At 42.9% G+C, this 25,045-nt stretch overlaps 2 protein-coding genes across 3 annotated transcripts; both read left to right on the top strand.

Annotated features, from left to right (window-relative positions):
• Positions 1-857: 857 nt before the first annotated feature.
• Positions 858-4,436, top strand: nfil3-6 (nuclear factor, interleukin 3 regulated, member 6). Its single transcript, XM_037792533.1, has 2 exons — positions 858-1,203; positions 2,235-4,436. The coding sequence occupies exon 2, from the start codon at positions 2,333-2,335 to the stop codon at positions 3,548-3,550; it is 1,218 nt and encodes a 405-aa protein (XP_037648461.1). The 5' UTR covers positions 858-1,203; positions 2,235-2,332; the 3' UTR covers positions 3,551-4,436.
• Positions 4,437-11,919: 7,483 nt separating this feature from the next.
• LOC119501708 (putative uncharacterized protein DDB_G0294196) lies at positions 11,920-22,623 on the top strand. 2 transcript variants are annotated; one of them, XM_037792279.1, is made up of 2 exons: positions 11,920-12,327; positions 18,280-22,623. In XM_037792279.1, the coding sequence occupies exon 2, from the start codon at positions 18,673-18,675 to the stop codon at positions 20,515-20,517; it is 1,845 nt and encodes a 614-aa protein (XP_037648207.1). In that variant the 5' UTR covers positions 11,920-12,327; positions 18,280-18,672; the 3' UTR covers positions 20,518-22,623. The 2 variants fall into 2 exon arrangements, with proteins under 2 accessions (XP_037648207.1, XP_037648209.1); XM_037792281.1 differs by lacking the exon at positions 11,920-12,327 and adding an exon at positions 13,062-13,431.
• Positions 22,624-25,045: the final 2,422 nt, after the last annotated feature.

The raw sequence follows: 25,045 nt of genomic DNA, 5'->3' as shown, positions 1-25,045 counted from the left end.
AGATATCACTTGTGTTTGGGGGTTACAGTTCTTCCTTATATAGTCTACCTCTTATGAACAAAGTGTTATAAAACTCCAATAATAAAATCCAAAATAGACTAGGGATTTGGGAGGGGTACTGCTGCGTAAAAAGTAAGTGCCACCATCAATCACAGCTATGCAGCGTAGGAAAATCCATTGTACTTCACCATGTTTTCTGAGAACCCAAACAGGACGTAATGCGTCATTTTCTGTTGCTGACATCTGAAACTAAACAAACAAAAGTCATGAAGTGTGAAGCTGATAGAAGAATGATATGTTGGGTGTGTTTTTAGAGCTGTCAAAGAGGGGAAAAAACACTTACCTACATATACTACTTCTATATAATCCTGGGTAACCCTTCATTTTACAGGTCTAACTTTGTACTCTTGTCTTGGAAACGTATTCAATATATTACAAGCTATTTATTATTGCTTATTGGGAAATAGTAGAATAAAATTTATATAATATATATAATGAATTATTTATAATAGAAATAATATAATAATAATAATAATAAAAGTCCAGAGTCAAGTCCCAAGTCAAGACAGCCAAACAAAGTAATTTTGAGGTAAATATTGGGTCAATTTGGCAGTAATCCCAAAGAAATTTCAAACAACTTACTTGCTAATTATCATTATTACCTCGCACTACTGACTCACAGAAAACTGCCTCTTAATGCCAGAAAGAGAAAGACTGCAGGCACAACATTACCTAATTGTTATGAGATTATCCTGTCAGGATAAAGGGGCGGGGCCAGGGAGGTCAGATGATGATGATGGTGATGATGATGATGTCTGAACTATGTTATGTGAAAGCCTTTGGGGGGGGGGGGGGTCGTCACACAGAGGGAGGCGGTCCCAGTAAGTAACAGCTCAGAGTAAAAGAGCCCCGCTGGTTCAAGTAAGGATAAGGACCGTCCTGAGCTGAACTCAGCGTTACAAATAGGAGCTGCGGTATTCCAAGTGGAGCAGAGTGGAGGTGCGCCACCGATCATAATATGAAGTAACAGCCGCTGAGTGGATCCGCAGTATTCAACCAGAGACGGAGACGAGAGGAGGAGCGCTTCTTCTTCCTCAACCAGGACACACAGAGACACTGAGACACACAGACGTTCAGGACACAGAGACGTTTGGAGACGCGGAGGACTTCGTGCACACCGGCAGACAAAACCTTTCCTCAGAGGTAAAGATTGAGTGTTTTATAAATAAGCTTTTCTTTTTATGAACACTTTGAGTATCATTTCGCTAAAATAAAACAACAACATGAAAGATGATGCATTAGAATAAAACGCATTCTCTTAGGAAATTAAATTCGTCTGAGGTAAAGATTGAGTGTTTTATAAATAAGCTTTTCGCTGTTTTCTTTTTAGTTTCTTTTTTTCATTATTATGAACACGTTGAGTATCATTTCGCGAAATAAAACATGTAAGATGATGCATTAGAATAAAACGCGTTCTCTTAGCAAATTAAATCCAGAAAACAGTCTATGACATTATATTTTACATTTAACATTATAGTTACAACTCTTTTAATCGGTTTTTTTAGACATGTGTTAAGTTGTGATTATATGGGAATACGTTGCATCCAATATGTTATTCGAAAGTTATTGCTTATACTGCAATTATTTTGATTTAAATAAAGTAAACAGAAGTTAATGCACCTTTTTTAGAGAAAAAAATAAAACTAAATTGAAGTCTGGGGGATGCTGCTGAGTGTAAAAGAAGAAAACTAGAGTGAGGTCAGATTAGATAAGTAAGAGCAACCGACAGGAGATCAGCATGTCCCTGTCAGACATGTGGGTCAGTGCTGCTGAAGCAAGTTAAAACAGTCAAACCGGAAACCCATCAGGGGCTTATAATAAAGATGACACATAGAATAGAATAAGGAACAAGAAACGCTCATAAAGATCAACTTGTACATGTTTGTTTAGGTCTTCAATACGAATGTAGGTTACACCAATAGTAGGTCACATTGTGATTACTATTTATTGTATTTTAAACTGGTGCTGTAAGCTTCTAGTGATGCCAACAGTCTGCTCTGGATGATTAACTTTGTGTTTACAACACGCTTTGTCCCATATTGAACATATAATGGGGTTATGGTACAAGTTGCTCCCGTTTTATTGGAGAGATGTAATGGGGTTACATAACTGCTGTGTTGTAATGGCTCTTGCATAACCACTAAATCCCTCCTCTTCTTCGCTTTGAACACTAGGAGGCACTGTTACTGAATCCTTAGAGAGTCTACAGCAAAGCACTCAGCACCAACACAGCACCGAGGAGAGACTCACTCCAACCCACCTGACAGGCGTGATGTTTGAGGAAGAGTCCCAGCATATGAGGGGGCAGCAGCAGCAGGATTTGGCTGTGCTCCACGCTCTGGAGTCACCTGTGAGTCCAGGTGGAGGCGGAGGAGGAGAGCCTCTGTCCTTCACAGATGAAGCTGTGTCCATCCTGACCTCCAGCAGCATGCTGGCCCGCTCCCTGCTGGGCAGCACCTCCGCCGTCAAACGCAAAGAGAGCCCCTCTTCCAGCATCCGACGCAAGCGCGAGTTCATCCCCGTTGACAAGAAGGACGAGGGCTACTGGGACAAGAGGAGGAAGAACAACGAGGCAGCCAAGCGCTCGCGGGAGAAGCGACGCGTGAACGACATGGTCCTGGAGAGCCGCGTTCTGGCTCTGCTGGAGGAGAACGCTCGCCTCAGGGCCGAGCTGTTGGCTCTCAAGTTCCGCTTCGGCCTGGTCAAAGAACCCTCCAACGTCCCCATCCTGCCACTCACTACAGCTCCCAACCACACCGCTCAGACCATGACCCCTCACTACTACCTCCACAGAGGAGATGGAGGCCTCCACAGCTCCTCGGCCTCACATCACAACAACCAGACAGGCCTGCTGAGCTCCAGGGCCTCCAGGGACGCCGGCAACATGTCGGAGGACTCTGGGTTCTCCACGCCGGATGGGTCCAGCGTGGGCAGTCCTTCTTCTTCGATCTTCTTCGAAGACCGGCTGAGCGACCACGGGAAGTTGTCCCCACACAGGGCAGAGGAGCTGAACTACGACCTCCACCACTCCCCCGCTGAAGTCCACCACGCTGCAGGACCAGCCGGAGGGAAGTTGGACCACGTCGAGGCGTTGATGATAAACCTTCCTCACAAGCTGCGTTTCAAGAACCCCTGCTGCGGGGACTCGTATGACGACGCCAGACGCAGCCCTATGCTGTCCACAGCAGGACGTGAAGGTCCGAGAGACACCCCTAAAGGACTCAGTGGAGGCGAGACGGCAGCAGGGCATTGCGCCGGCCCCTGGCTCCAGCAGTCGGACGGGGAGGAAGGCAGGAAGGGGAGGCAGTCCCCTCAATACATCACCTCAGCTTCCGGCTACGGCCTCCCGCCTCCTCCCACGCAAGGACAAACCGAGGTCCAGTACAAGCACGAGAACACTCACCTGAAGTCCAAACTCAACTCTCTGAGCGAGGAGGTGGCTCAGCTGAAGAAGCTGTTCACGGAGCAGCTCATGGCCAAAGTCAACTGAGGATCAGGCGCTGTGAACGTCTAGACTTTTAAGGACGAGCTGCAAGTGAGCCGAGAAATTCAGCGCAAAAACAGGAGCGCCGGACCATGCAGATGTTCACGAGGACTGAGAACTTTCAATCCTACCAAACTTTTAACAACGTGTTTCAAATACTGTATAATACTGTACTAAATGTCTATAAAACATTCATCTCATAACCTGCTGTTTTAACTTAATCTCACCTCTCGCTCAGACAGGGAGTCTTATCTGTAGTAGTGTTATGTGTGTAATAGTTTCTCTATTCCATACACTGTGACGACTAAAAACATATAAAACCGTTTACATCACATCATTACAATGCAAGCTTCGCTTAAATCGCCTCACATTTTTAAGAGACAACAGCTTTTGGTGGTTCTGAAGCCACATTGAACTCAACTGGAGGTCAGCCAGCCAGCAGGTTGTTATAAAACATCCCGATGGAAGACGTGTTTGCGGTGTTTTCGTTAAGAGTGGTTTGACTTACTTTACAAGTTTCCCTCTGTTGAGACAGGTCTGCTGGAGGCTGTAAACACAAGCAGAGACAGACAGTAAATACACAGAGATAGCTGACATGACCTCCATTAGTCTTGAAGGCTGAAAGACGGATTTGTTTTGAATCGGTTTCGGCTCACAAAAACATGCATTAGGCTCGTTTCTCATCACTTTTTATGTATCATATGTCATGGAGCTCCACTGTAACATGTACTGTGTTGATGTTTCATGTCTCACTTCAGTCTCTGTTCATGCCCAGTTTGAATACATTTTATTACTGCTGTGTTATCTGTACCGGGGTGATGACAAGAATTTTAATGTCTGCTGTCTTTCTGTACATTTTCATATTAAAAATAAAAAAAATTGACAAATTCAACATCATGGTGAGTTGATTATTACTCGAGGAAACCTTAAAGGAGCACAACAATCATTCGCTAGGGATGTCAATCGGTTCAAATATTTAATCGTGATTAATCACATGATTGTCCATAGTTAATCGTACATTTTTTATCAGTTCAAAATGTACCTTAAAAGGGAGATTTCTCAAGTGTTTAATACTCTTATCAACATGGTAGTGGGAAAATATGCTGCTTCATGGAAATGTATGTATATATTTATTATTGGAAATCAATTAACAACACAAAACAATGACAAGAGGTGATACTGAGTTGAATCATGGGAAATGTAGTGGGAGTTAAATTCAGAATATCTCGGCATCTGCTGCTTCAATTTTCTTTTCCTTTTTTTTTAAACAAGTCTCTAGTGAGTCCCCAAAACAAAGTTGAAATACTACATAACTGGAGTTTAAACCCTTTAAACAGCAACAGAAGGGAACAATGCCTCACTGTTATATAACATACATTGTTGTCTAACAGCACACAGCAATAAAACTAAACACACATTACATCACATTGCTCAGCCTGGATCCAATTTCCCTAATAACAGGTAATAAGAGACGAAAGAAAGAGAAGAAGAGAAGAGGAAGGTTCGGCTGACAAGTGCTGACAAATGCAGGCGTCGAGGAGAGGAGCTGTGCACTTGGCAGGTTTGTCTCCCACAGTCCCTGACAGCCAGACAGAGACCGAGACAGAGACAAAGATAGACGGTGGGTGGGCCGTCAATCACTCAACACTTAAACCTTCAAATTATTTATCATAACAGCTGGAGGGGAATTCAAGTCTTTGAAGAACGCATAGATTGGATTTGATGAGGTCACATCCAGTCATATTCAGTCTATATAATGATCCTCGTGGTTATTTTGCAATGTGTCTTTTGTCATTATGCAATGACATTGCCCGAATTTCAATACAAATTTTTAGGGCTGTAAAAGTTAATACGATAATAACGCGTTAACGCAAATTTGTTTTAATGGCTCTAATTTCTTTAACGCAACTTGCGATTTTTAGGTTGAAGCGGGCTCAGTTTTAAAGAAGTGAAGATACTTGTATCATATGAAACTAGAAAACCTAAGAAATCCTGAGGAAAAACTATCATGGCCATTTTCAAAGGGGTCCCTCGACATCTGACCTCCAGATATGTGAATGAAAATGGGTTCTATGGGTACCCACGAGTCTCTCCTTTACAGACATGCCCACTTTATGATAATCACATGCAGTTTGGGGCAAGTTATAGTCAAGTCAGCACACTGACACACTGACAGCTGTTGTTGCCTGTTGGGCTGCAGTTTGCCATGTTATAATTTGAGCATATTTATTTATGCTAAATGCAGTACCTGTGAGGGTTTTGGACAAGATTTTTCATTGTTTTATGTTATTAATTAGTTTCCAATAATAAATACATACATATATATACATAAAGCAAGCATATTTGCCCATGTTGATAAGAGTATTAAATATTTGACAAATCTCCCTTTAAGGTACATTTTGAACTAATAAAAAGTGCTATCAATCGGGATTAACTGTGAACAATCATGCGATTAATCGTGATTGAATACTGTACTTCAATCAGTTGACAGTCCCAGAAATTTGGGATAAACTCAAACTCTGTTACCACTGTTTCCCTTTAGGCTTTAGTTGGGAATTTTTTTTATTTTTTAAATCATGCTACTTTGGAGTCAGCAGGGGGCGGCAAAGACAACACCTTCAGCATCACCGTGGAGTCCAGAGTCTGTGTTTCACCATCTCCCACAGGATATTAATCATGCTATAGATCACTGCAATTTGTATTGTTCCTGCAGATCAGCAAGTTAGTTGGCATGGAGATGAGTGATAGTTAAATTCAGCAACTGTGAATATCTATTTTTGTGTGTGCGTGTGCAGGTAGAAATGTGCAGATGCTGACGCTCAAGTATAAAAAGGTCAATTGAATTTAGAGAAAATACATGAAAAAAATGTCCTTATTTCAGGTTCATTGCTGGTTTGTAATGAGAAATCATCCTCTAATAACTTATTGAGCTTGGCATGTGTCATCATTTCATTACTACAGAGATGATCTCATCTGCTTACGCTTAAAAAAGCTTTTCAAATCCATTTTGGGAAGCTGGGACAAAATTAGATATATACTGTAATTTGTAAGGCTCCTAATATTTAAGAAAATAAACACTAATTTTGGCTACAATTCTTCCCAAAAACAGATTAGAAAAGCAACATTTTGCAAGTACAGATGGACTCTGAGCCTGTGGTGAAATGGAAAGGTAATAAGAGGCGAGGCGGACGCTGCAGGTGTGGAGCGGAGAGAAGAAGAAGAAGAGTCTGATTTAATGAATCTACTGCAACATGCTGCTGTTACGCTACCGTCCTCACCCACATAAAAAAACAAAAACGCCACAACCCCCTCTTCTCTTCCCCCCCATTCTGTTCCCCCCCTTTTTTTTTATCCAGTGAAAGGATAAAGCCTGTTGCTAGGCAGGCAGTGCGACAGTTGCCATGGGAACGCTTGCAGACATAGCTGGAAGGGGGAAAACGTTGGGCAGGGTGGGGATAAGGATGGGGTGCAAAAAGAGAGCAAGTGATGCGGAGAGTGTGTGTGTGTGTGTGTGTGTGTGTGTGTGTGTGCGTGTGTGTGCGTGTGTGTGTGTGTGTGTTTATGGGGGGAGGGGGATCCAAGTTCACGGCCAATGCCGCTGCTCTTTCACTGCTGTTTGTCTCCTCCAGCTAAAAGAGGAAACAAAGAGGTGCAAAGGAATGGTGATCCATATTTAGTTCAAATTTGAAGCTCCGCATTCAGGGGTTACCCTCTGATAATGCAGTGTGACAGGATGGAGGTGTGAATGGCAAAAAAAAAAAAACACATTTAAAAAAAGACGGCTGTAGCAACTTCATAAATCTGGACTAATTCACAGGCTTTGATAGTGCATGTAAAAGAACAATAACACAGAATACTAAATGAAGAAAAACAAATCCCCTAATTGAGACCGACAGTTATTGAGTGTGTTCAACAAACTAGAGCGTGGACAAACGCAAGAACAGATAATTACTGTAGTATCAAAGGTGAAAAGTCCTTAACGTCCTCCAATTATACAGAATGATTGCTGCAATTAATGCAATCGCATGAACCGAGCACACTGTGATACGGTGAAATGTGGAACATCTTTGTGGGATAATTGTGAAAAAGTTTCCAGCACATACACTCACTTATACACACAGCGTCCACGCCCATGCAAAAAGATAGTACAGCCTTTGATATGGAGGGAGATAATGAACACATCCGCAGCAGACGTCAGCCTTCAAGGCATCCGTTCCGGCACTTTTTCCCCCCAGTTTACATCACTGTGTGGATAATGTACTGTAGTACACATTCACTGAGACACTCAGCAGACCTTTGCCATCCTCGTGTCTGGAGCAGGATGGAGGAAGATGGCTATCTGACACAAGCCAAACTGCACAGTTGCTATTGTTGCAAAGCAGCAATTTATATTTCCTCCCTGCACCTAAATGGGAGCTGCCCTAAACAAAACGTAGAAATCCGTCACTCACCATGTAGCTCTCATCCAAATACACTCCGATACAGTCCTCTGAATGCAACAACACAGTCTCAAGGCAGTTCGTGAAATAGTCATGAATAGTCACAATAATGGCGCTCAGCACGTCTTTCAACAACGCATTTTTTGTGCTTTTTCCTACGGATGTCCAGCAACACGTCACGCATGTGTCAATTTCCGCTCCAGTCTTTGCAAAATAAAACTACTTAGTTAGGCTTAGGAAAAGATCGACTTGGTTAGGCTTAAGCAACAAACTACTCAGTTAGGTTTAGGAAAAGATCGACTTGGTAAGTATTAGGTAACAAACTACTTAGTTAGGCTTAGGAAGAGATTGACTTGGTTAACTGAGCAACAAACTACTAAGTTAGGTTTAGGCAAAGATTGACTTGGTTAGGATTAGGCAACAAATGACTAAATTAGGTTTAGGAAAAGATTACGGTTTGGGTTTAAATAACACCGGAGTGTCATAACTAAAGTACGGACGTTACGTGACAAAAAACAACTTAGGTTTACAAAAAGATCGTGTCTTGGGTTAAAATAACTCAGAAAGTGCCGTAACTTAAATACGGAAGTTACGTGACAAAAAACGACTTAAGTTTAGGAAACGATTGTGGTTTGGGTTAGAATAACTCTGAAAGTGCCGTAATTTAAGTACGGAAATTACGTGACAAATAGATCAACGTTGACTTCTGGTTTCACACTGGACACAAACACCAGTCTCCTGGGCTAAAGTCCTGTGTTTTTTGACCCACCCATCCACCACGACCTCCTCCCTACGACTCAATACATATTTCACTACTGACTATTTCACAAACTGCTGTGCGACTGGACTGGCCAGTGTAATTGTCAGCCATTCAACTGTTATTCAAAAGCCAGCTCTTTAATTTCCCAAAGGATAGTGTTAAAATCAACAAAATAGTTTGAGTCCCCTGCTCCATGCTTCGTGCCTGCCACCATGACACGCATTCCTGCCCGTGTTCAAGATGAATCAAAAATGTGCACTTCAATTACATAATATATGAATGCATTCTGGCCAGAGGAGCTTATTCGACGCTGTGTGGTGGGAGCAAATTCAGCTTATTGTAACAATTTCAATCTGTGAGTGCCAGGCGAGCTTCTGTAACTATTAAACTATAATGTTCCACTTGTGTTCAGGCTCTCACAATGACAATAGTGTCTGTGGTTTCCTCCACAAGGCCAGTGTCACAATGGTTAGTCTGAGTTGAAAACACAATGACTTTGCACAATGAGTCTTTTCCTGGGGGGTGGTGTAATACAGAAACACTGAGTTGGTCCATCAGTGCAGGGGGTAGGAGCAACACATGCACGGGGAAGGAAGAAACACATCCCACATAAACATGTATCTTAATCTTGAGGTACTTTGATTCAGTAGTTCAGTTCCATGCTACTTTATACTTCTAATTCCATGACATTTCTGTGGGAAATATTATACTTTTTACTCCACTACAATTATCTGACAGCTATGGTTACGGTTTATTTGTTTGCATACATACTGTACATACATTTGCATACATGATGAACCTATGATGAGTCTCTAAAACGGGATGCATTGCACAATGAAATAATTTTAGTCTGTAATTGAGTCCTTAAAGGGGACATATCATGCTGAACCTGAAAATGTTCAGGTTCATACTTGTATTTTGGGGTTCTACTAGAACATGTTTACATGCTTTAATGCTCAAAAAACACATTATTTTCCTCATACTGTCTGTCTGAATATACCTGTAATCACCCTCTGTGTAACGCTCCGATTTAACGCCTGTCTCTTTAATATTTATTGGGTGAAGATAACTTCTAACGTCATCATGTGTTCAAATGTAATCTTGTAAAATTGTAGTTTTTTGTCAAGAAACTTGAATAAATCCAGATGTTTGAAGGAGATGTTTTCACAGCAGAAAACAATAGATAATAGAGAGGGAATTTTGACCTGTTTAACTTCCTAAGAAAAAACAGTATGACACCAGTAATAAAGGAGTGGATGTTGAAGTACATGGGATTTAGTGTTTTACTTTTGTTTTTTTACCATGGTATCGAACTGGTATTGAAAATCGTGGAATATCACTGGTATTGGTATCGACTAGGGCTGGGCGATATGGAGAAAATCAAATATCACAATACGTTTTGACCAAATACCTTGATATATATATATATACATATTGCAACAATATTGCAATAGCGTTGACTATTGGTGCTTTCACAAAATATTTACACAATGAGATTTTTAACAAATAATCATCAGTAATGTGGATATAATGACTGAGTGTAAAAGACAGAACAGCTAGAATGACATCACTTTACTGTAATGGAGCCTTTCAAACCAGGAAAAGACAACACTTATGCCATATTACGGTAAGACGTTATCCAAAATGTAAGACGATATCAAGTCTCATATCATGATATCAATATAATATTGATATCGATTGGCCAGCCCTAGTATCAACTAATAACTTTTTTGGTATCGTGACATCCTTACACTAATTTATAGAATTTTTTTACTTATTGATTTTTAATTAAAAACGATTAATTACATTTTTATCTAAGTATCATCAGCAAAATGTAGAGATAATGGTCCTCCTATGTTATATTGTTAGCCTATTTGATTATTATTACTGATGCCTTAAGTTATTATAAGTAGCAGTTTAATATTGTGGTTGGTTGAGATGGAGCTAACTTTATTTAGTCCGGGAGGTTCATTTATAACAAATCATATTTTATAACCTCATATTTAAAAGCTAAGTCATGATTTGTATGTAAGTAACCTTCACCTGTACCTATACATACCTATACCAAATTAAGTACCTATACCTACATTGTCTGACTATAGCCGTCAGAGGAATGTAGTGGAGTAAAAGGTACAATATGAAATATAGTCGAGTAGTGAGTGCTGTATAAAGTGGCATAAAAAGGAAATACTCAAATAAAGTATACCTTAAAATTGTACTTCTTGAGTACAGCACTTGAGAAAATGTACTTAGTTACTTTCCACGACTGGGCTAGCACACTGACTGTCCAGGTCTTAACCTGTAGGACAGCTAGGGGACATTAAATACGGACACTGAACAAACAATAAATGTGTGCAATATTAATACACTGAATGTGAAATACATTTATCTGTGCAATATATCCTTGATGCAATATACACCTCAAGTGCAACTTTGTTTACATTTTATTTATTACATCTACCCTACCTATTTTACAAGTGCAATTACCTCTGTTTACATTACATCTATTTTTATATTTTATACTTCTAGTGTAACACTTCTGTTTATATTTATTTATTACATCCACTTTACCTATTTTATATTGCTTTATAACTGTGGGTGTGTTTTACCTGTTATATGTTTTATCTGCCTCGTTTAGTCTTGTCAAGTAATTGTTTTAAAGCACTGACCAGAAGTGGCAACTGTGAATCTCGTTGTATTTAATACAATGACAATACAGCTTTCTATTCTATTTAAGGCACTTAATGCAACAGCTTTTGGAAATTATGCTCATTTGCTTTCAGATGAGAAGATTGAGTTAGCCTTTCATCTACAGAGGAAACTAATATGAAACAACTCAGAAACTCTCATGGGTGTGTTAGACACTCTGCTATCTACACAAAGGCTGAGAATATGATTTTCCCAAAACACCAGTTGTGGGTGTAAAATGTCCATATATCTGAGCTCGCTGTTCGTTCCTGTGTGTGTGTTCCCACTGTTTTCTTAATGTCTAGTAGTCCTAAACTTATTATGGGTATCATAGGTCTTCAGTCTGGCTTTGAGCCTAGTCCCTCCCCCCCTCCAGGCCTCTCTCCTCCTCCCCCAGCATCTCCTCCCCTGCAACAGGATTAGAAGGCAATGTAGAGAGAGAGAGAGAGAGAGAGAGAGAGAGAGGGAGAGAGAGGGAGGGGGCAGAGCCGAGAGAGAGGGAAACAAAAAACGTGACTAGGCACCCAAAGCGTCCTGTTATGCAACAACTGACCTACTAACATACATTTAGAGAGTCAGAGAGAGAAGGAAAGAGAGAGAGAGAGAGAGAGAGAGAGAGAGAGAGAGAGAGAGAGAGAGGGGAGGAAATAGAAAAGGAGAGAAAGAGAGAGAGAGGAATTGGAGCAAACATGACATGAGGAGCGCACTGGAAACAAGCATCACTGTGTTCACACTCTCGCATACAGTCAGTCTACCTGCGCTAATCGGAGAGCTGCTGTTTCGAAAGTGACGGACTGAAGGAGACAGAGACAGACCAGCAGCAGATGCAGCAAAGCGGATTGTAGGAAATCTGTATCCTCTGTGGAGTCTATTCCTTTTTAGACAAAAAAAAAAGGGTAAGTTCTTCTTCTTATTATTATTATTATTATTATTATTAATAATAATAATAATAATTATTATTATTACATGAATGCATGATGTTGGATATATAATAGCTCTCTGAATACTCTTTGTGTTTTTGTGCGCATTTACGCAAAGGAATCCATCGCGTCTCTTTTCATCACCATGAGTGTTTGTTTTGGTGCTCGGGTGCGTTTTCTCTCAATGTCAAGGCGAGGCTGTTATGTGAGGGTCTGTGTGTGTGTGTGTGTGTGTGTGTGTGTGTGTGTGTGTGTGAGGGTGGGGGGAGGTTTTGGGATTCCTTCAGAAAAAGGTGCGGTGGGTTTGGTGGATTGAATGTGGACACACTGTGGTGTTATGGTGAATATTGCCACCTAATCACATATAGTGATAGGTTGTTGTGGTGCTTTCAGGAACCTGCTTAGTCTGGTTATCCCAGATTCGGTTTAGTAGGCTAATACACCTGCTTTCAGGTAATTATTATTCAACTATTATTATTATTATTATTATTATTATTATTATTATTCTTAGGCTACATAACGTATAATTATGACTATATGACTATATGACTATAATCATATAGTCATGGGTTGTTGTGGTGCTTTCAGGTACTTGCTTAGTCTGTTTATCCCAGATTCGGTTCAGTAGGCTAATACACCTGCTTTCAGGTAATTATTATTATTCAACTATTATTTTTATTATTATTATTATTATAAGGCTACATAACTGTTCAGTGTTGCAGCGATTCTATGATCTGCCACTTATTTATACCCGGCTTCTTTCAGGTTAGTAGGCTATACAGTCCTATACAGGCAACTGTAGGAAAAAAAAAAAGCCCATGCAGGCACCGAGGACACACTTCTCTCCGTCACGTGTAGAGCAGCTCTTTGTAAAGGTTAACGCGGCTGTGCAGGTTAACCCTTTATGGTGGGCTGTTAGCAGTCTGAAGGAAGCACAGATCATCCGTTCTGGATACATGTGGTGGACATTTTTAGTTGGGTTTCTTTCCCGTTACAACCTCGGAGTGATTGGAGCCAGAAATAAGAAATAGGAAATAGGAAAAAAGGATGAAGGATGGTCACGCGCTCTGGAGCTGCCAGGTGAGCTGGTGTGGGTCGGAACATCTGGGTCGGAACATCTGGATCCAAATGTGGGTCAGATGTGCTTCTGTGTTTCCTGAGCAGCTCTTTATAGTGACAGATATACTTGGAGGTGTTATATTTCTGATTACATGGCGGATTTAAAGTGTGTAGATTCTTTTGTAAAGACGTGTTTTTTGGGGTGAATTTCACAGCACAGATGTGATTCACGCAGTCAGTCGCCTCGGATGACTGAGGATCCGATTAGATATGCATGAAGACGATTTGTCAGACAGAACAACAAAGGAGGCATCCGGGGTAACATATTTCTCACAGTGTGTTGCTATAAGTGAATGAGAAGTGGAATTAATCCATACATTATGGCCTTTTTTTATTGAACTTGGACGCATTAAAACTCAGTTTTCCTGCAGTCCAGCACTGAATCAGTAGTGGTTTAAATATTTCCATAACTTGTAAACATATAGGTGACAAAGACGAGACAAATTGGTGCGTTTTATGAGATATTTGACATTTTATTTTGAAAGAGAATTCTTTTTTTTTTCCACACTGGCTTTGTGGGTTTATGTGCTGCACGTGGGCACCTCCTTCCACCTCTTACAGCGTTCTTCTCACATGTACTGTAACAGTATATATACATATATATATGTATATATTCATATAATTAACACATGATAGCATTGCGAACAAGCCATTTTCTAGATTTTTTTTGCTGCGAAAGTGGAGTTGAAGCGCTTTTACGCATTGCACATCGTGCTTGTGCACCTTGCATCTTGTATAGCTGCACACCGGCGTATTAAACACTGAAGAGGTTATTCAGGTTGCATAATACATTAATAAATTAATTAAAAACGGATCAAAGTATACGGGGCAGATTATGCAATCGGTGTAAACCCAGAGGTCTGGGGCTGTGCAGCCCTGCGCGCTTTGCTGCGCTTTGGCGCACCGCACTGGGTCTCTATGCCAGCTCTGAATGTAGGTCACATTAGTCCTGTGGGAGGGGGGATGAGACTAGAAAGGCAGAATCAAAACCACCACCAAAATAAATCCCTCTACCCGCCATAACAAAGAAACGAGGCAGACATGCAGAAATATGAATTTTTCTTACTTGTCTGTCTGTCTATGGTAACAGTAGGTCTATTGTATGTGTACTTTTTCTCAAACTGAGCTGCCTATGGATGCAAAATGTGCAAACTGACAATAAAGTTGTATCATATGGTAAATAAAGACTATTTCAGTTATCAAAACTTACACAATGTATAGGGAAAAAAAACAGCTTTTCTTCCAAATATATTTAAATCTTATTGCATCACTTGATGTGAACTGCTTAAGACAACTGCGCAGTGGTTATTTAGGTCTGATGGAAACCCTGTCCAGCTTTACTAAATTAAACTGTGCATGGGAGGGGGAGTTCATGGGCAGAAGCTCAGCAGGGCTTTCCATCCTGTCCCACTTTACTTTGAGGCCTCTCGACTTTCCCGGGGTTTCCTGGCACATAAAGATGATATAAAATATGAGGGCTGTGCTTTGTTATTGTGCTGTGGTTTGGAGGGAGCCAGCAAGCAGAGGCGAATTACACCATTTAGTAGGCCAAGGGAGCACATGTGACTGGAGCAACACATGGACTGAGTCACTAGGCTTTTTTTCCCCCTTTTTTGAGAGAGGGTGATATGGCCTGTGTGTGTTCGTGGAACAAGAATCTAGGTTGGATGGGACTCCGCCTTGCTGGCATGCTGCCTGATTTCCTAACCGCCCCCCCCTGCTCCTTTTTCTTGGGAAGATAAAGTCATCCCCCCCAGACTTGGAATTCAAGCAGACCCCACCCATGACCCCCCCCCCCCCCAACCCTGCACCACATGCCATACATTCTTCCCAGTTTCATCATTCCCCTTTTCTCTCAAGCATGTGCCCCCTCCGCCCCAATCTCCTTTCTTTATTTTAGACTTGCTCCCATTTCCTGAAACGCTCCACAGAAACACGTGCAGGGGGGTTTGAACTCTTGTCTACTGTTTTTCCAGAACTCGTCGCCACATTTAGACTCTTGCGGCGCTGAGGGCCCCCGCGGTTGTGTGAGCGAGTGCAACTGGGATTCTTTTCTTGCGCTATCATTCCACAAGTGCCACAGAGACCGAGCGATGACACGTGTAGATTATATGATAAATTGGAAAAGAGTAAATCTAGGTCAAGGACATGTTGGGGGCTGCGATTACACTGTATGTTTGCTTGCATCAGTGGGATGTTATTTGTGCTGGAAAATCACACTTATGCATGCAAATTAAAAAAAAAAAAGCTGCATTTTAACTTGGCAGCTGTGATTTTTCTGTTCTGGCTTCAAGCATCTCCCGTTTGGAATTTTGATGACAAAGAGAGGGTGAATGAAATGGATTAGAGGCTGAGCTGTGAAGGAGAGACACACAGATGTAGGTCTCTGTGCTTCATTCACATGGTGGAATACTGAAAGAGAGACGGGGCAAATGCACAGAGAGAAAAGGGCGAGAGCCACCACTGTGAGTTAATTAAACACCAGAGTTCATTCACGTGCCCGGCTCATCCTGACTGGAGGGGAGATATGTAGTATACGCACTTTGTGACGTCAATCGCCCTCCTTTTGTTACCCAACGTTGTTTTCTTACTATCTGCCTTTGGCCATGTCAAACCACTGGTTCAGAGGAAGGGAGAGAAAGTCCGATGTGATTGGTCGCCTTTTCTGTTTCCCTCATTTTGTTGCTATGGGTGACACATTCCATCTATTGATGCAATATGTCTCAATTGCCTCTGGTTTCCCTGCCTATCCAGCTACAGTCTCATCTCATCTCCATCCCTCTTTGTTTTAACTCTCCCTCATTGATTCCCTTCCTTTGTCTCCGCTCCACTTGCTCTCACCTCCGTCTATATTTAGACAACGCTCTAATTCTCTGCGCCTCTTTGTTCCTTTTTTCTGTCTTCCAATCTCTTTTTTGTCCTCTTTCTGATCTCGCCGGCTTCACCTCTGCGCAGCTCGGCTGACCTATATTCCGACGAGCTGTGCAGGCGGAGGAAGCGAGACTTGTGTTTAAGGAGTGCAGTCGGTTCCCCGGTTTCTGGGTCAGTGGGACAACGCAGAGAAAAAAGCCTCCTTCTTTTTCTCTCTCGTGCCCGACAGCCACATGTCCGAAGCTCACGAGGGTAACCTTAAACCGCTCAACCAAGCAGACGAAAAACCAGACATAAACACAAATATGGTGTGAATGTAATAGATTTGATCCTTATATTTATATTATAGCGGCAAAATAGTCCCAGAATCTGGGCTCAAATCCATATTCATTGCTAGGATACGCCTGTTGTTACATAATGGTGTCACATCCAGGGAATAACCAGTGCAAACACCTTGCCAGATTATGAGATTACAGATTCAGACAGTGTAATAGTGCTTATGCAGGAGTGCAGATGTTGAGTAACAAACATTTCCTGCAGCTGGATCTACTCTGACTCTATGTTTGACCTTCAATACTTAGTCAATTTCTGATTGTGTAGGTTCGTGGTAATCTAAATTCAGACTGATTCATTTTTTGTTGTTATGTCATGCAGGAGCACAATAACTGCATGACCAAATTAGAAACATGGCAAAAAACAAGCATTTAAAAAGATGACTTTTCAGTTTAATTCATTGGTGTTCTGCTCTAATAATTACAACATCGTACAGTCTGGAGGCACACCTGTTCAGCTCTTAGAGAGTGCTCCCCGCCGTGTTCCAGCTCTGAGGAAACCATCCACATAGTTATTATGAGACTTCCGACCACCCTCGTGTTTTACCCAAACGTTAACAGGCCGTGTTATTCCTGCCCGTGTCTCGCCTCCCGCCTCCTTTCTTTCCAGGAGCCCGTGACCTATATTTATCAACGCCCCACCTCCCAGCTGCCCCCACACCTCCGAATCTCCCCAGCCTCAGCCTCTTTATCCTTGACCTGCTCTGTCTGCTGCCTTTGTCTGCCTTATCTGCTCACTCTGCATCATTGATTTGGCATTGAGTTGTTTTGGCGAAGAATGCTGCCACATTCCTCTGCGGATGAACGCATGTGGGGGGTTGTGGCGTTTCGCCGGTGTTTGTGGATGGGGTGGAAAAGCAGTGGGCTGTTCCTCTTCGTGTAGGTTTTCTTTTTTTGTGTGAAATGTTCTAAATCGGATCCAGGGAACCCCACCAGCCCTGCATCTGACTCACCCTTTTGCTTCGTCTGGCCAAAATACTCAGCAGGCGAACAAAAAGAGCCAATCCTGAAACAGTGGAGTTTGGTGCTCTCAGCATTTGTCAGACTGATGCAATTTCTAATGCTGTTACATTATTAATTGTACCTCAGTTGCCGTATATGCCATTTCTAATTACAAGTCTTTTATTTTTTATTTCACATGCTTAAGAAAAGGCGAGCTCAGATATTTCTACAGGTTTAAAATGTTACGCCGAAGCTTTTAGAACCACTGGGTGTCGAGATGAAACAGGATCGTCCGCCTTGCAATGAACTCAAGGGCCTCATTACGTCACAAAAGTCAACATCAACATGCCAGGATAAGGGTCAGGGGTCATAGGCTGCAGACAGAGCAGATCAATAGCGGGGCTAAAAGGTCAGACGGTGAGGTCTAGCGACCATTCATTAGTTGCCAGGGGCGACACTGTCAGTTAAAGCCAGACATGCCAAAACGGAGACGGAAAGCTGCTCAGATGTTGAAATGTGTCTTTGATCATTACGCAAACAATAGCATGAAATGTTTTAGAAAAAATGCCTTAAATAATTTTGAGTCTGCCTTGTGAATGCATAATGGAGGATCAGCAGTCCACATGGATTAACATATCCGTTTTTCTGTTTTTTATCTCTGCAGCCTTTCATCTCGCATTCAACCGAAGAGAGACAGACAGACGGAGCGAGAGCGAAGCTCCCCAAGAGACTGACACACCGAGGTAGACGGGCCGACCTACATCCTGCTGTTTGCGTGGGGATCTAGGACTCCGCCAGCTTAACAACCAACAGCGGAAAAACCAGAAGAAAAGAGTCTGGACACTGAACCAAAAACCCCTTCAACTGGATAAATGAGGGTTGCTAATGCTGAACTCCAGCTTTGGACACTTGAGTCCCCTCCTGTCATAACTACACTGAACCTGCAATAAACAGACCAAGAACTTTGCGAGAAAACCTTCAAAGTTGTTTTTCCCTTGGCCTCTGACCTGGTTCTTTGCCCCAAGAAACATTTTAAACTGGCTGCCAAGAGACAAAAATGGAAAATCTAACTTCAGCTCTAAAGACATTAACCAAAAACTCAGGGAATAACCATAACTGCATCGAGACCTTCAGCAGTTATGAAGAGTCTCTTCCTTCTGCCGAAGGGAGTCCGTCTCGCATGGGGCGCCTCCCCAAAGGCAAATCCAGCATGAGCTGCAGGCGAAAGCGTGAGTTCATTTCAGATGAGAAGAAGGACGCCTGCTACTGGGAGAAACGCCGCAAAAATAACGAGGCCGCCAAGCGCTCCAGGGAGAAGAGACGTCTCAATGATATGGTTTTGGAGAACCGTGTCATTGCACTGAATGATGAGAATATGAGGATCAAGACAGAGCTGCTTCAGCTGAAGCTGCGCTTTGGCCTCATAAGCACTGCCTCCTACATTGAGAAGAGCCAGCAGATGGGTGCAAGCAACAACGCGGGAAATGGAGGCTCATCCCCGTCCTCCCCCTCTTCTGCCCAGTACTACTCCAGCGGTTACTCTAGCGGCTCTCAGGTGATGATGAACTCTGATTCTTCAGAAACGGAGCAGTCTGGACGCGGCGACGGCCACCGGCAGCTGGTGAAATATTCCCCACGTGGCTCCCTCTCCGACATGTCCGACGGCTCCTCCAGGGACAGCCCCGAGCCAATTCCCTTTGAGATCAAACAGGAAGGTGATAGGCTAGAGATGGACATTGCCAATGGCACCACCACCCAGATCATGTTCAACATCCACCGTGGTCTGGCCTCTGTGCCCACTCACCACCAGATCCAGCAGCATTCTCAGGAGCTGGAGGCTGCGTACCACAGCCAACAGCAGCACCACCATCACCAACAACAACAACAACAACCCCATCAGGAGACTATCACTACTGTCACCCAGCCCGCCCCTCACCCACCTGCTGCCCAGAGGAGCGTCATTCTGTATGGCTCCAGCAGTGCCTCCTATCCAGTGGACAGCCTGACGCGGCACTCAGAAGTCGACCTGCAGGCGGTCCAGAGGCAGAGCAGCGGCAGCAGCCAGACGTGTGTCAGCCGCCCGCCCCAGTCTGTTACAGAGAGCTCCACGGAGACTCTAGCTGAGGTGACGAAGCAGCTGGAGAGGAAGACATTAGACTCTCCTCCGTACGAGCTCTCAGACAGCCGTAGTGAGACTGGAGAGAGACCGGTGTACAGAGTTTGCCCACTTCCCCAGCAGCACCTGCAGCAGGAGCAGCACCAGCAGGAGAGAGATTCACCTGCAGAGCTCCTCCACAAACAAGTGGAGGGGGTCAACCACTCCCACCTGTACCACCACCTCCAGCAGCCTCATCATTCATACCTCAGTGCCCAAGACGAGGAGCCGCCTGTGCTCACATACGAGGGCGGGCACGGGAACAAGGCTTACTACCGAGGGCAATCCTCTAGCAAGGACACATCATCCAGCGACGGAGATCCCCGCAGCTCTGACAAAGAGGCCTCCACGGATGACGACGAGTCCCCCTCCTCATCCTGCTCAGACATGGGCAGCTTCCACAACCAACATCTCACCAGCTTCCACCATCCTGCCTCGCCTCTGCGTTCCTCCCACGGCTGCTCTCAGGCACAGGGGGAGGTGAAGGGCACGGCGTTGCCCCACAAACTCAGACTCAAACACCGGGCCATGAGCAGCGGGAGCAGCGGCCAGGAATCCCCGACAACCCCTCCCTCCGCCACGCCGCCTCCCCTGCCCCAGCATCCCTACTTGTCCCTCATGCCACAGCAGAACATTATGCGAGAGAGCCCGGGCGTTGGCTGCAAACAGGTGGTCTTGGGGGAGGAGAGCAGGAAGGAGAGCGGGAAAAAGGAGACAGGTGGACGACGAAACAAGAGGCGAGATTAGGTGAACTTTTGTCACGACAAAAAGACAATTTGTCCTCTAAGAACTACCCTGCCATCATGCCTTTTGCCCTATAATCAAATCCCCCATTCCTCAAGCCCTCGGGACAGGAAGCTGGGCTTTTCTACTCCCCCTATTCCCCAATTTCACCAAAAAGGCTGGACATTTTTTAGGGCTGTATTATACTTGTATATATTGTACAGATTTGTCATTTCTTACATCCTCTCCATACTTACAGAAGCACTTTTGTTTATGTGATGAGAGGAGGAATGGAACTACCTGCTTTTCTACTTTTTGTCATCCAACAGTATACAGCTGAGCACATTTAGATCACTTGCAAACAAGAATGTAGGACAAGTTTTGAGCTTTATCAGTACTATAAATTTGGTACATATCTGACTGTAGACAAACATACACATGTATGGCTATCTGCCTTAATTAAAAAATCTAATGCAAACGTACACTGGGGACATTCCCCTCGACCAAAGAAGCACCAACACTACAAATATCAAGTTCCATACCTCTTCCCAGACCCTACCTCTACCAACCCATCCTCTCCCCAACCATCTCCATTATTTTCACAAAAGATTGCCATCACCTTTATTTTTTAAGCACTTGGTTTGTATATGACTGTGATATATGAATATATGTATCTATTATAAATATATATTTTACAAAGAAAATTTGAATACAAATTCAACAAAAAATGCGACAAACCTGCAATGGTAAAAGAGGGTTTTTTGAAAGTGACCATCCTATTATGAATTACTGTACAGCCACGTTGTCCACCGTTGCTACAGGACCCATTCGAGTTAAAAACGCCTCTCTCTTGATTGTTAAGCTTTAGCATTAATCATTCGTTAATGCCCTGTTTACACAGAAATGGCCGTCCGGTTTTGGAGCGCCAACAGCACTGAATGGAGAACACGTTGTTTCCAGAGGCAAAGCGCCTCGTTAAAATGTTTGGATTTCTTAAACCTTTAACCAGCCTTTAAATATTCGGTGGAATTCACCAGCTGCAGGCTTTAAGCCTTTATCTTATTTGAGCTTTATCAACCATATCTTGTTGTTGTTACCATTCACTGGCCCAATGTATTTATTTCCCTCTTCTCCACACGCCCATCACTGTAGAAAAGCCCACAGGGACATAGACGGAGAATGTGTACAGACCTTTTTAAGATACATACTGCAGCCTTGAGTTTGAACTGTAATGGAGGTATTGGGATGCTTGGGGGGGCGAAAAACCGCAGAAGGAGTAAAGTCACATTTTTGTAAACACACTACAGTGCACTGAGTTCTGAACAAGTTCCTCTTGCGTGAAGACCGAAGAAGAGTTACTGTACATTAATTGTAGTGTGACCAAGCATGGCCCTTTAGGTTCATATTGGCTTTCAGATAATTATTGTGAAATAAAAGTTAATGCAAAACCAAAATTCTCTAATTGTCCAATTGGTGCCAGCGTTAAAAATTCCCCAGCAACAATCTGAGTTTAAATTAATGAAGAAGAAGAAGACCTCCCTCGTCTCCCATGTGCCTCCATTATTCATTTCAGGGGTTATTCATCCCTTTCTCATGGTAGTTCTGCTACTGGGCAGTGATGAATTGCCTGCACTGGATCCTAGTTTAGCAAAAGTCTATGTACCACGTTTGGCTTTTTGGTGCTTGTGTATAAATGTAAAGTTCCCCTCCACACTCGAACAACACTGTAATGTTTATTTCATTGGTTTTATATCCTCTTTTTTTCGTCGAGGTGTTGTTCCGTTTTCTCTATGCTGTGTCTTTTCTCCTATTGACTGTGATGACATGTATTTGCCTCATTCCTCCTCTCCCCCCACAATCCCCCTTTTTTCAGTGTGTATTAATCAGTAATGTTTGTGGTTTTGCTGATGGTTTTATGAAAAAGACAAGAGGACAAAAAAAAAAAAAAACAGGCGAAGATAGTGTGGTGTTTAAAGATGGGTGGCGGTTGGTCTGGTTGGTCATTACCATCGCTTCCTTTTGACATGAATATGTATGTAAAGACACTAATGTTCATTGTGGAAGATGGGAGCATTTCAAGATCGAAAATACAATAAAAACAATGTTGACTCTGTCAACATATCATGAAAACTGCCTGTTTCTCTCTGTTCTTTCACCAGTGTTTGGGTGGTTTAGCACAATGACACCCATTAGGATGATACACACACACTTATTACTGAATTATCAACTGACTTTTACAGCCCGCAAAGCAAGACTAACATTGAACTGAGCAGCCATTACGATCCATCGAAGAGCAGCGACTGTCAACAAACTCGCAGCCTGTCAACTGTTATGATGTTCTATAAACCTTATGCCAAAAACCCCCAGTTAGGTAACACATTACTCACTGATTGACATAAGAGAATGAGTCACCATTAGTAACCAAACAGACTAAATTAAAGCAAAACAGCATTATAACCATACTTGGTTTTTCTTTTATACTGCTTGAGGACAGAAAGTTTCAATACTGTATGCCATATTACATAAAGACACACCCCTGCTTTTCTGTAAAGTTGTGCTTCAGACATTTTTGACTTTTCTCACAGATTTATGCCTAATTCACACTACACGACTTTAGCCCTGATTTTCCGCTCCTCAAGAGTTTTTAGAGATCCCTGACAAAAGCCCCAGTTCAGAGGCAAATCGGCGTTGGCTCGCTGCTTGCTCATCGGTGCTCGAGCGTCATGTGTGAACTGCTCAAAGACACAAGCCGAGATGCTCGCCAATGCCTCGCAGACACATTCCAGATATCTTGCATGCTAAATACCTGGACCTGTCTGGGACTCCGGCCACGAGCTACAGCCAATGAGAGTGCGAGACATTGAGGGTTAACCTGGTGGAGGATGGGTCGCCTGTAACAATAGGAACTTACTGTATGTGTCGCATTTCCTCGCATACGGTATCACGTCATTTACCGTGTATTTCCTCGCATGTGTTTTCATGACAAAACGTAGTTTGGAGAACTCATCTGGGATTCCTCCTGGTGAAAGATCTTGTAGTCAGTCATGTCGTGTGAAAACCACGATTTAAAGACTCCTGATTACAAGACAGCAAGTTGTGTAGTGTGAACAGTACTGTGATCTGACGATTTTAAAAGTCTTGTAGTGTGAACTTGGCTTTGGACGAAGGTAAAGCTTCAGAGGCACAACCTGTTTCCATTGTGCGGAGATAGCCTTGTATAGAGTTTTGGGCAACTCACTCTTTTTGGCATCGGAGGCTAATCTGCGAGGAGAGGAGCGTCGCAGTGACACACTTTGTCCGTTGGGGCCAGCACACTCCCTGGCAAGCTCGTCTGATGTAACACTGGCCTACTTCTGCTAATAGACATGAGCTGAACGCATGAAAATACCATCAAACAGTGCACTCGGGTAGCCAAAAAAAAACCTGCATAGGTACACACTCTGCTGATGATAGACTCTGCACTTGAGACTCATGTTTAAACCTCTTTGATGTCCTGTTACTTTTGACACATTGCACTTGACCTTGGACATTAGAGAGCTGAAAATGAATAAAAACTGAAATCCTTGACTGTGATCTCACTCAGCAGTGACCTACAAAGCCAAAGGATCATTTTGTTGAACAGGTGTGCCCCCTCCTGAAATCCAGAATATTTATAGCGGTGGAGCAGCACAAACTGGGCCACGTTTCAAACTAAACAGCCTATATGTGAACTGGGAGAGTCAGCTCTGCGTGATGTGTGGGACAAAGCCGGGGCAGAGCCAGTCTGAGCCTCTGACTGCTGCTGCTGCCAGCCCGACTGTCCTGCCAAAGTCCCACTGCATTCTTTGTACTGACACAGAAAAGGCTGCTGTGTTATCAAAGTCCAGACTCACTATATGGTGCCATATTTTAGGAAGACTATACAGCTTGTATACGAATTAGGGCTGTCAATCGATTAAAATATTTGATCTCTATTAATCGCAAATGAATCACACATTTTATATCTGTTCAAAATGTGCCTCAAATGAGATTTATCAGGTATTTAATACTCTTATCAACATGGGAGTGGGCAAATATGCTTGCTTTATGCAAATGTATGTATATATTTATTATTGGAATTCAATTAATAACACAAAATGATGACAAATATTGTCCAGAAACCCTCACAGGTACTGCACTTAGCATAAAAAAATGTGCTTAAAATCATAACTGCTGTCAGTATGTTGACTTGACTATGATTTGCCCCAAACTGCATGTGATTATCATAAAGTGGGCATGTCTGTAAAGGGGAGACTCGTGGGTACCCATAGAACCCATTTTCATTCACATATCTTGAGGTCATAGGTCAAGGGACCCTTGGAAAATGGCCATGCCAATCTTTCCTCACCAAAATTTAGCACAAGTGTGGAGCGTTATTTAACCTCCTACCCGACAAGCTACTATGACATGGTTGCTTTTAAACCTGAGCCAGTTACAACCTCCGAAAGATCGACTCCGTTGATGCTTTAAAGTAGTTAGTGGCGTGAAAACAAATTTGCGTAACGCGTTATTATCGCGTTAACTTTGACAGCCC

Source organism: Sebastes umbrosus, chromosome 14 (assembly GCF_015220745.1).
Source record: "Sebastes umbrosus isolate fSebUmb1 chromosome 14, fSebUmb1.pri, whole genome shotgun sequence".
NCBI lineage: Eukaryota > Metazoa > Chordata > Actinopteri > Perciformes > Sebastidae > Sebastes > Sebastes umbrosus.
This window is presented reverse-complemented; position numbering and strand designations above follow the sequence as displayed.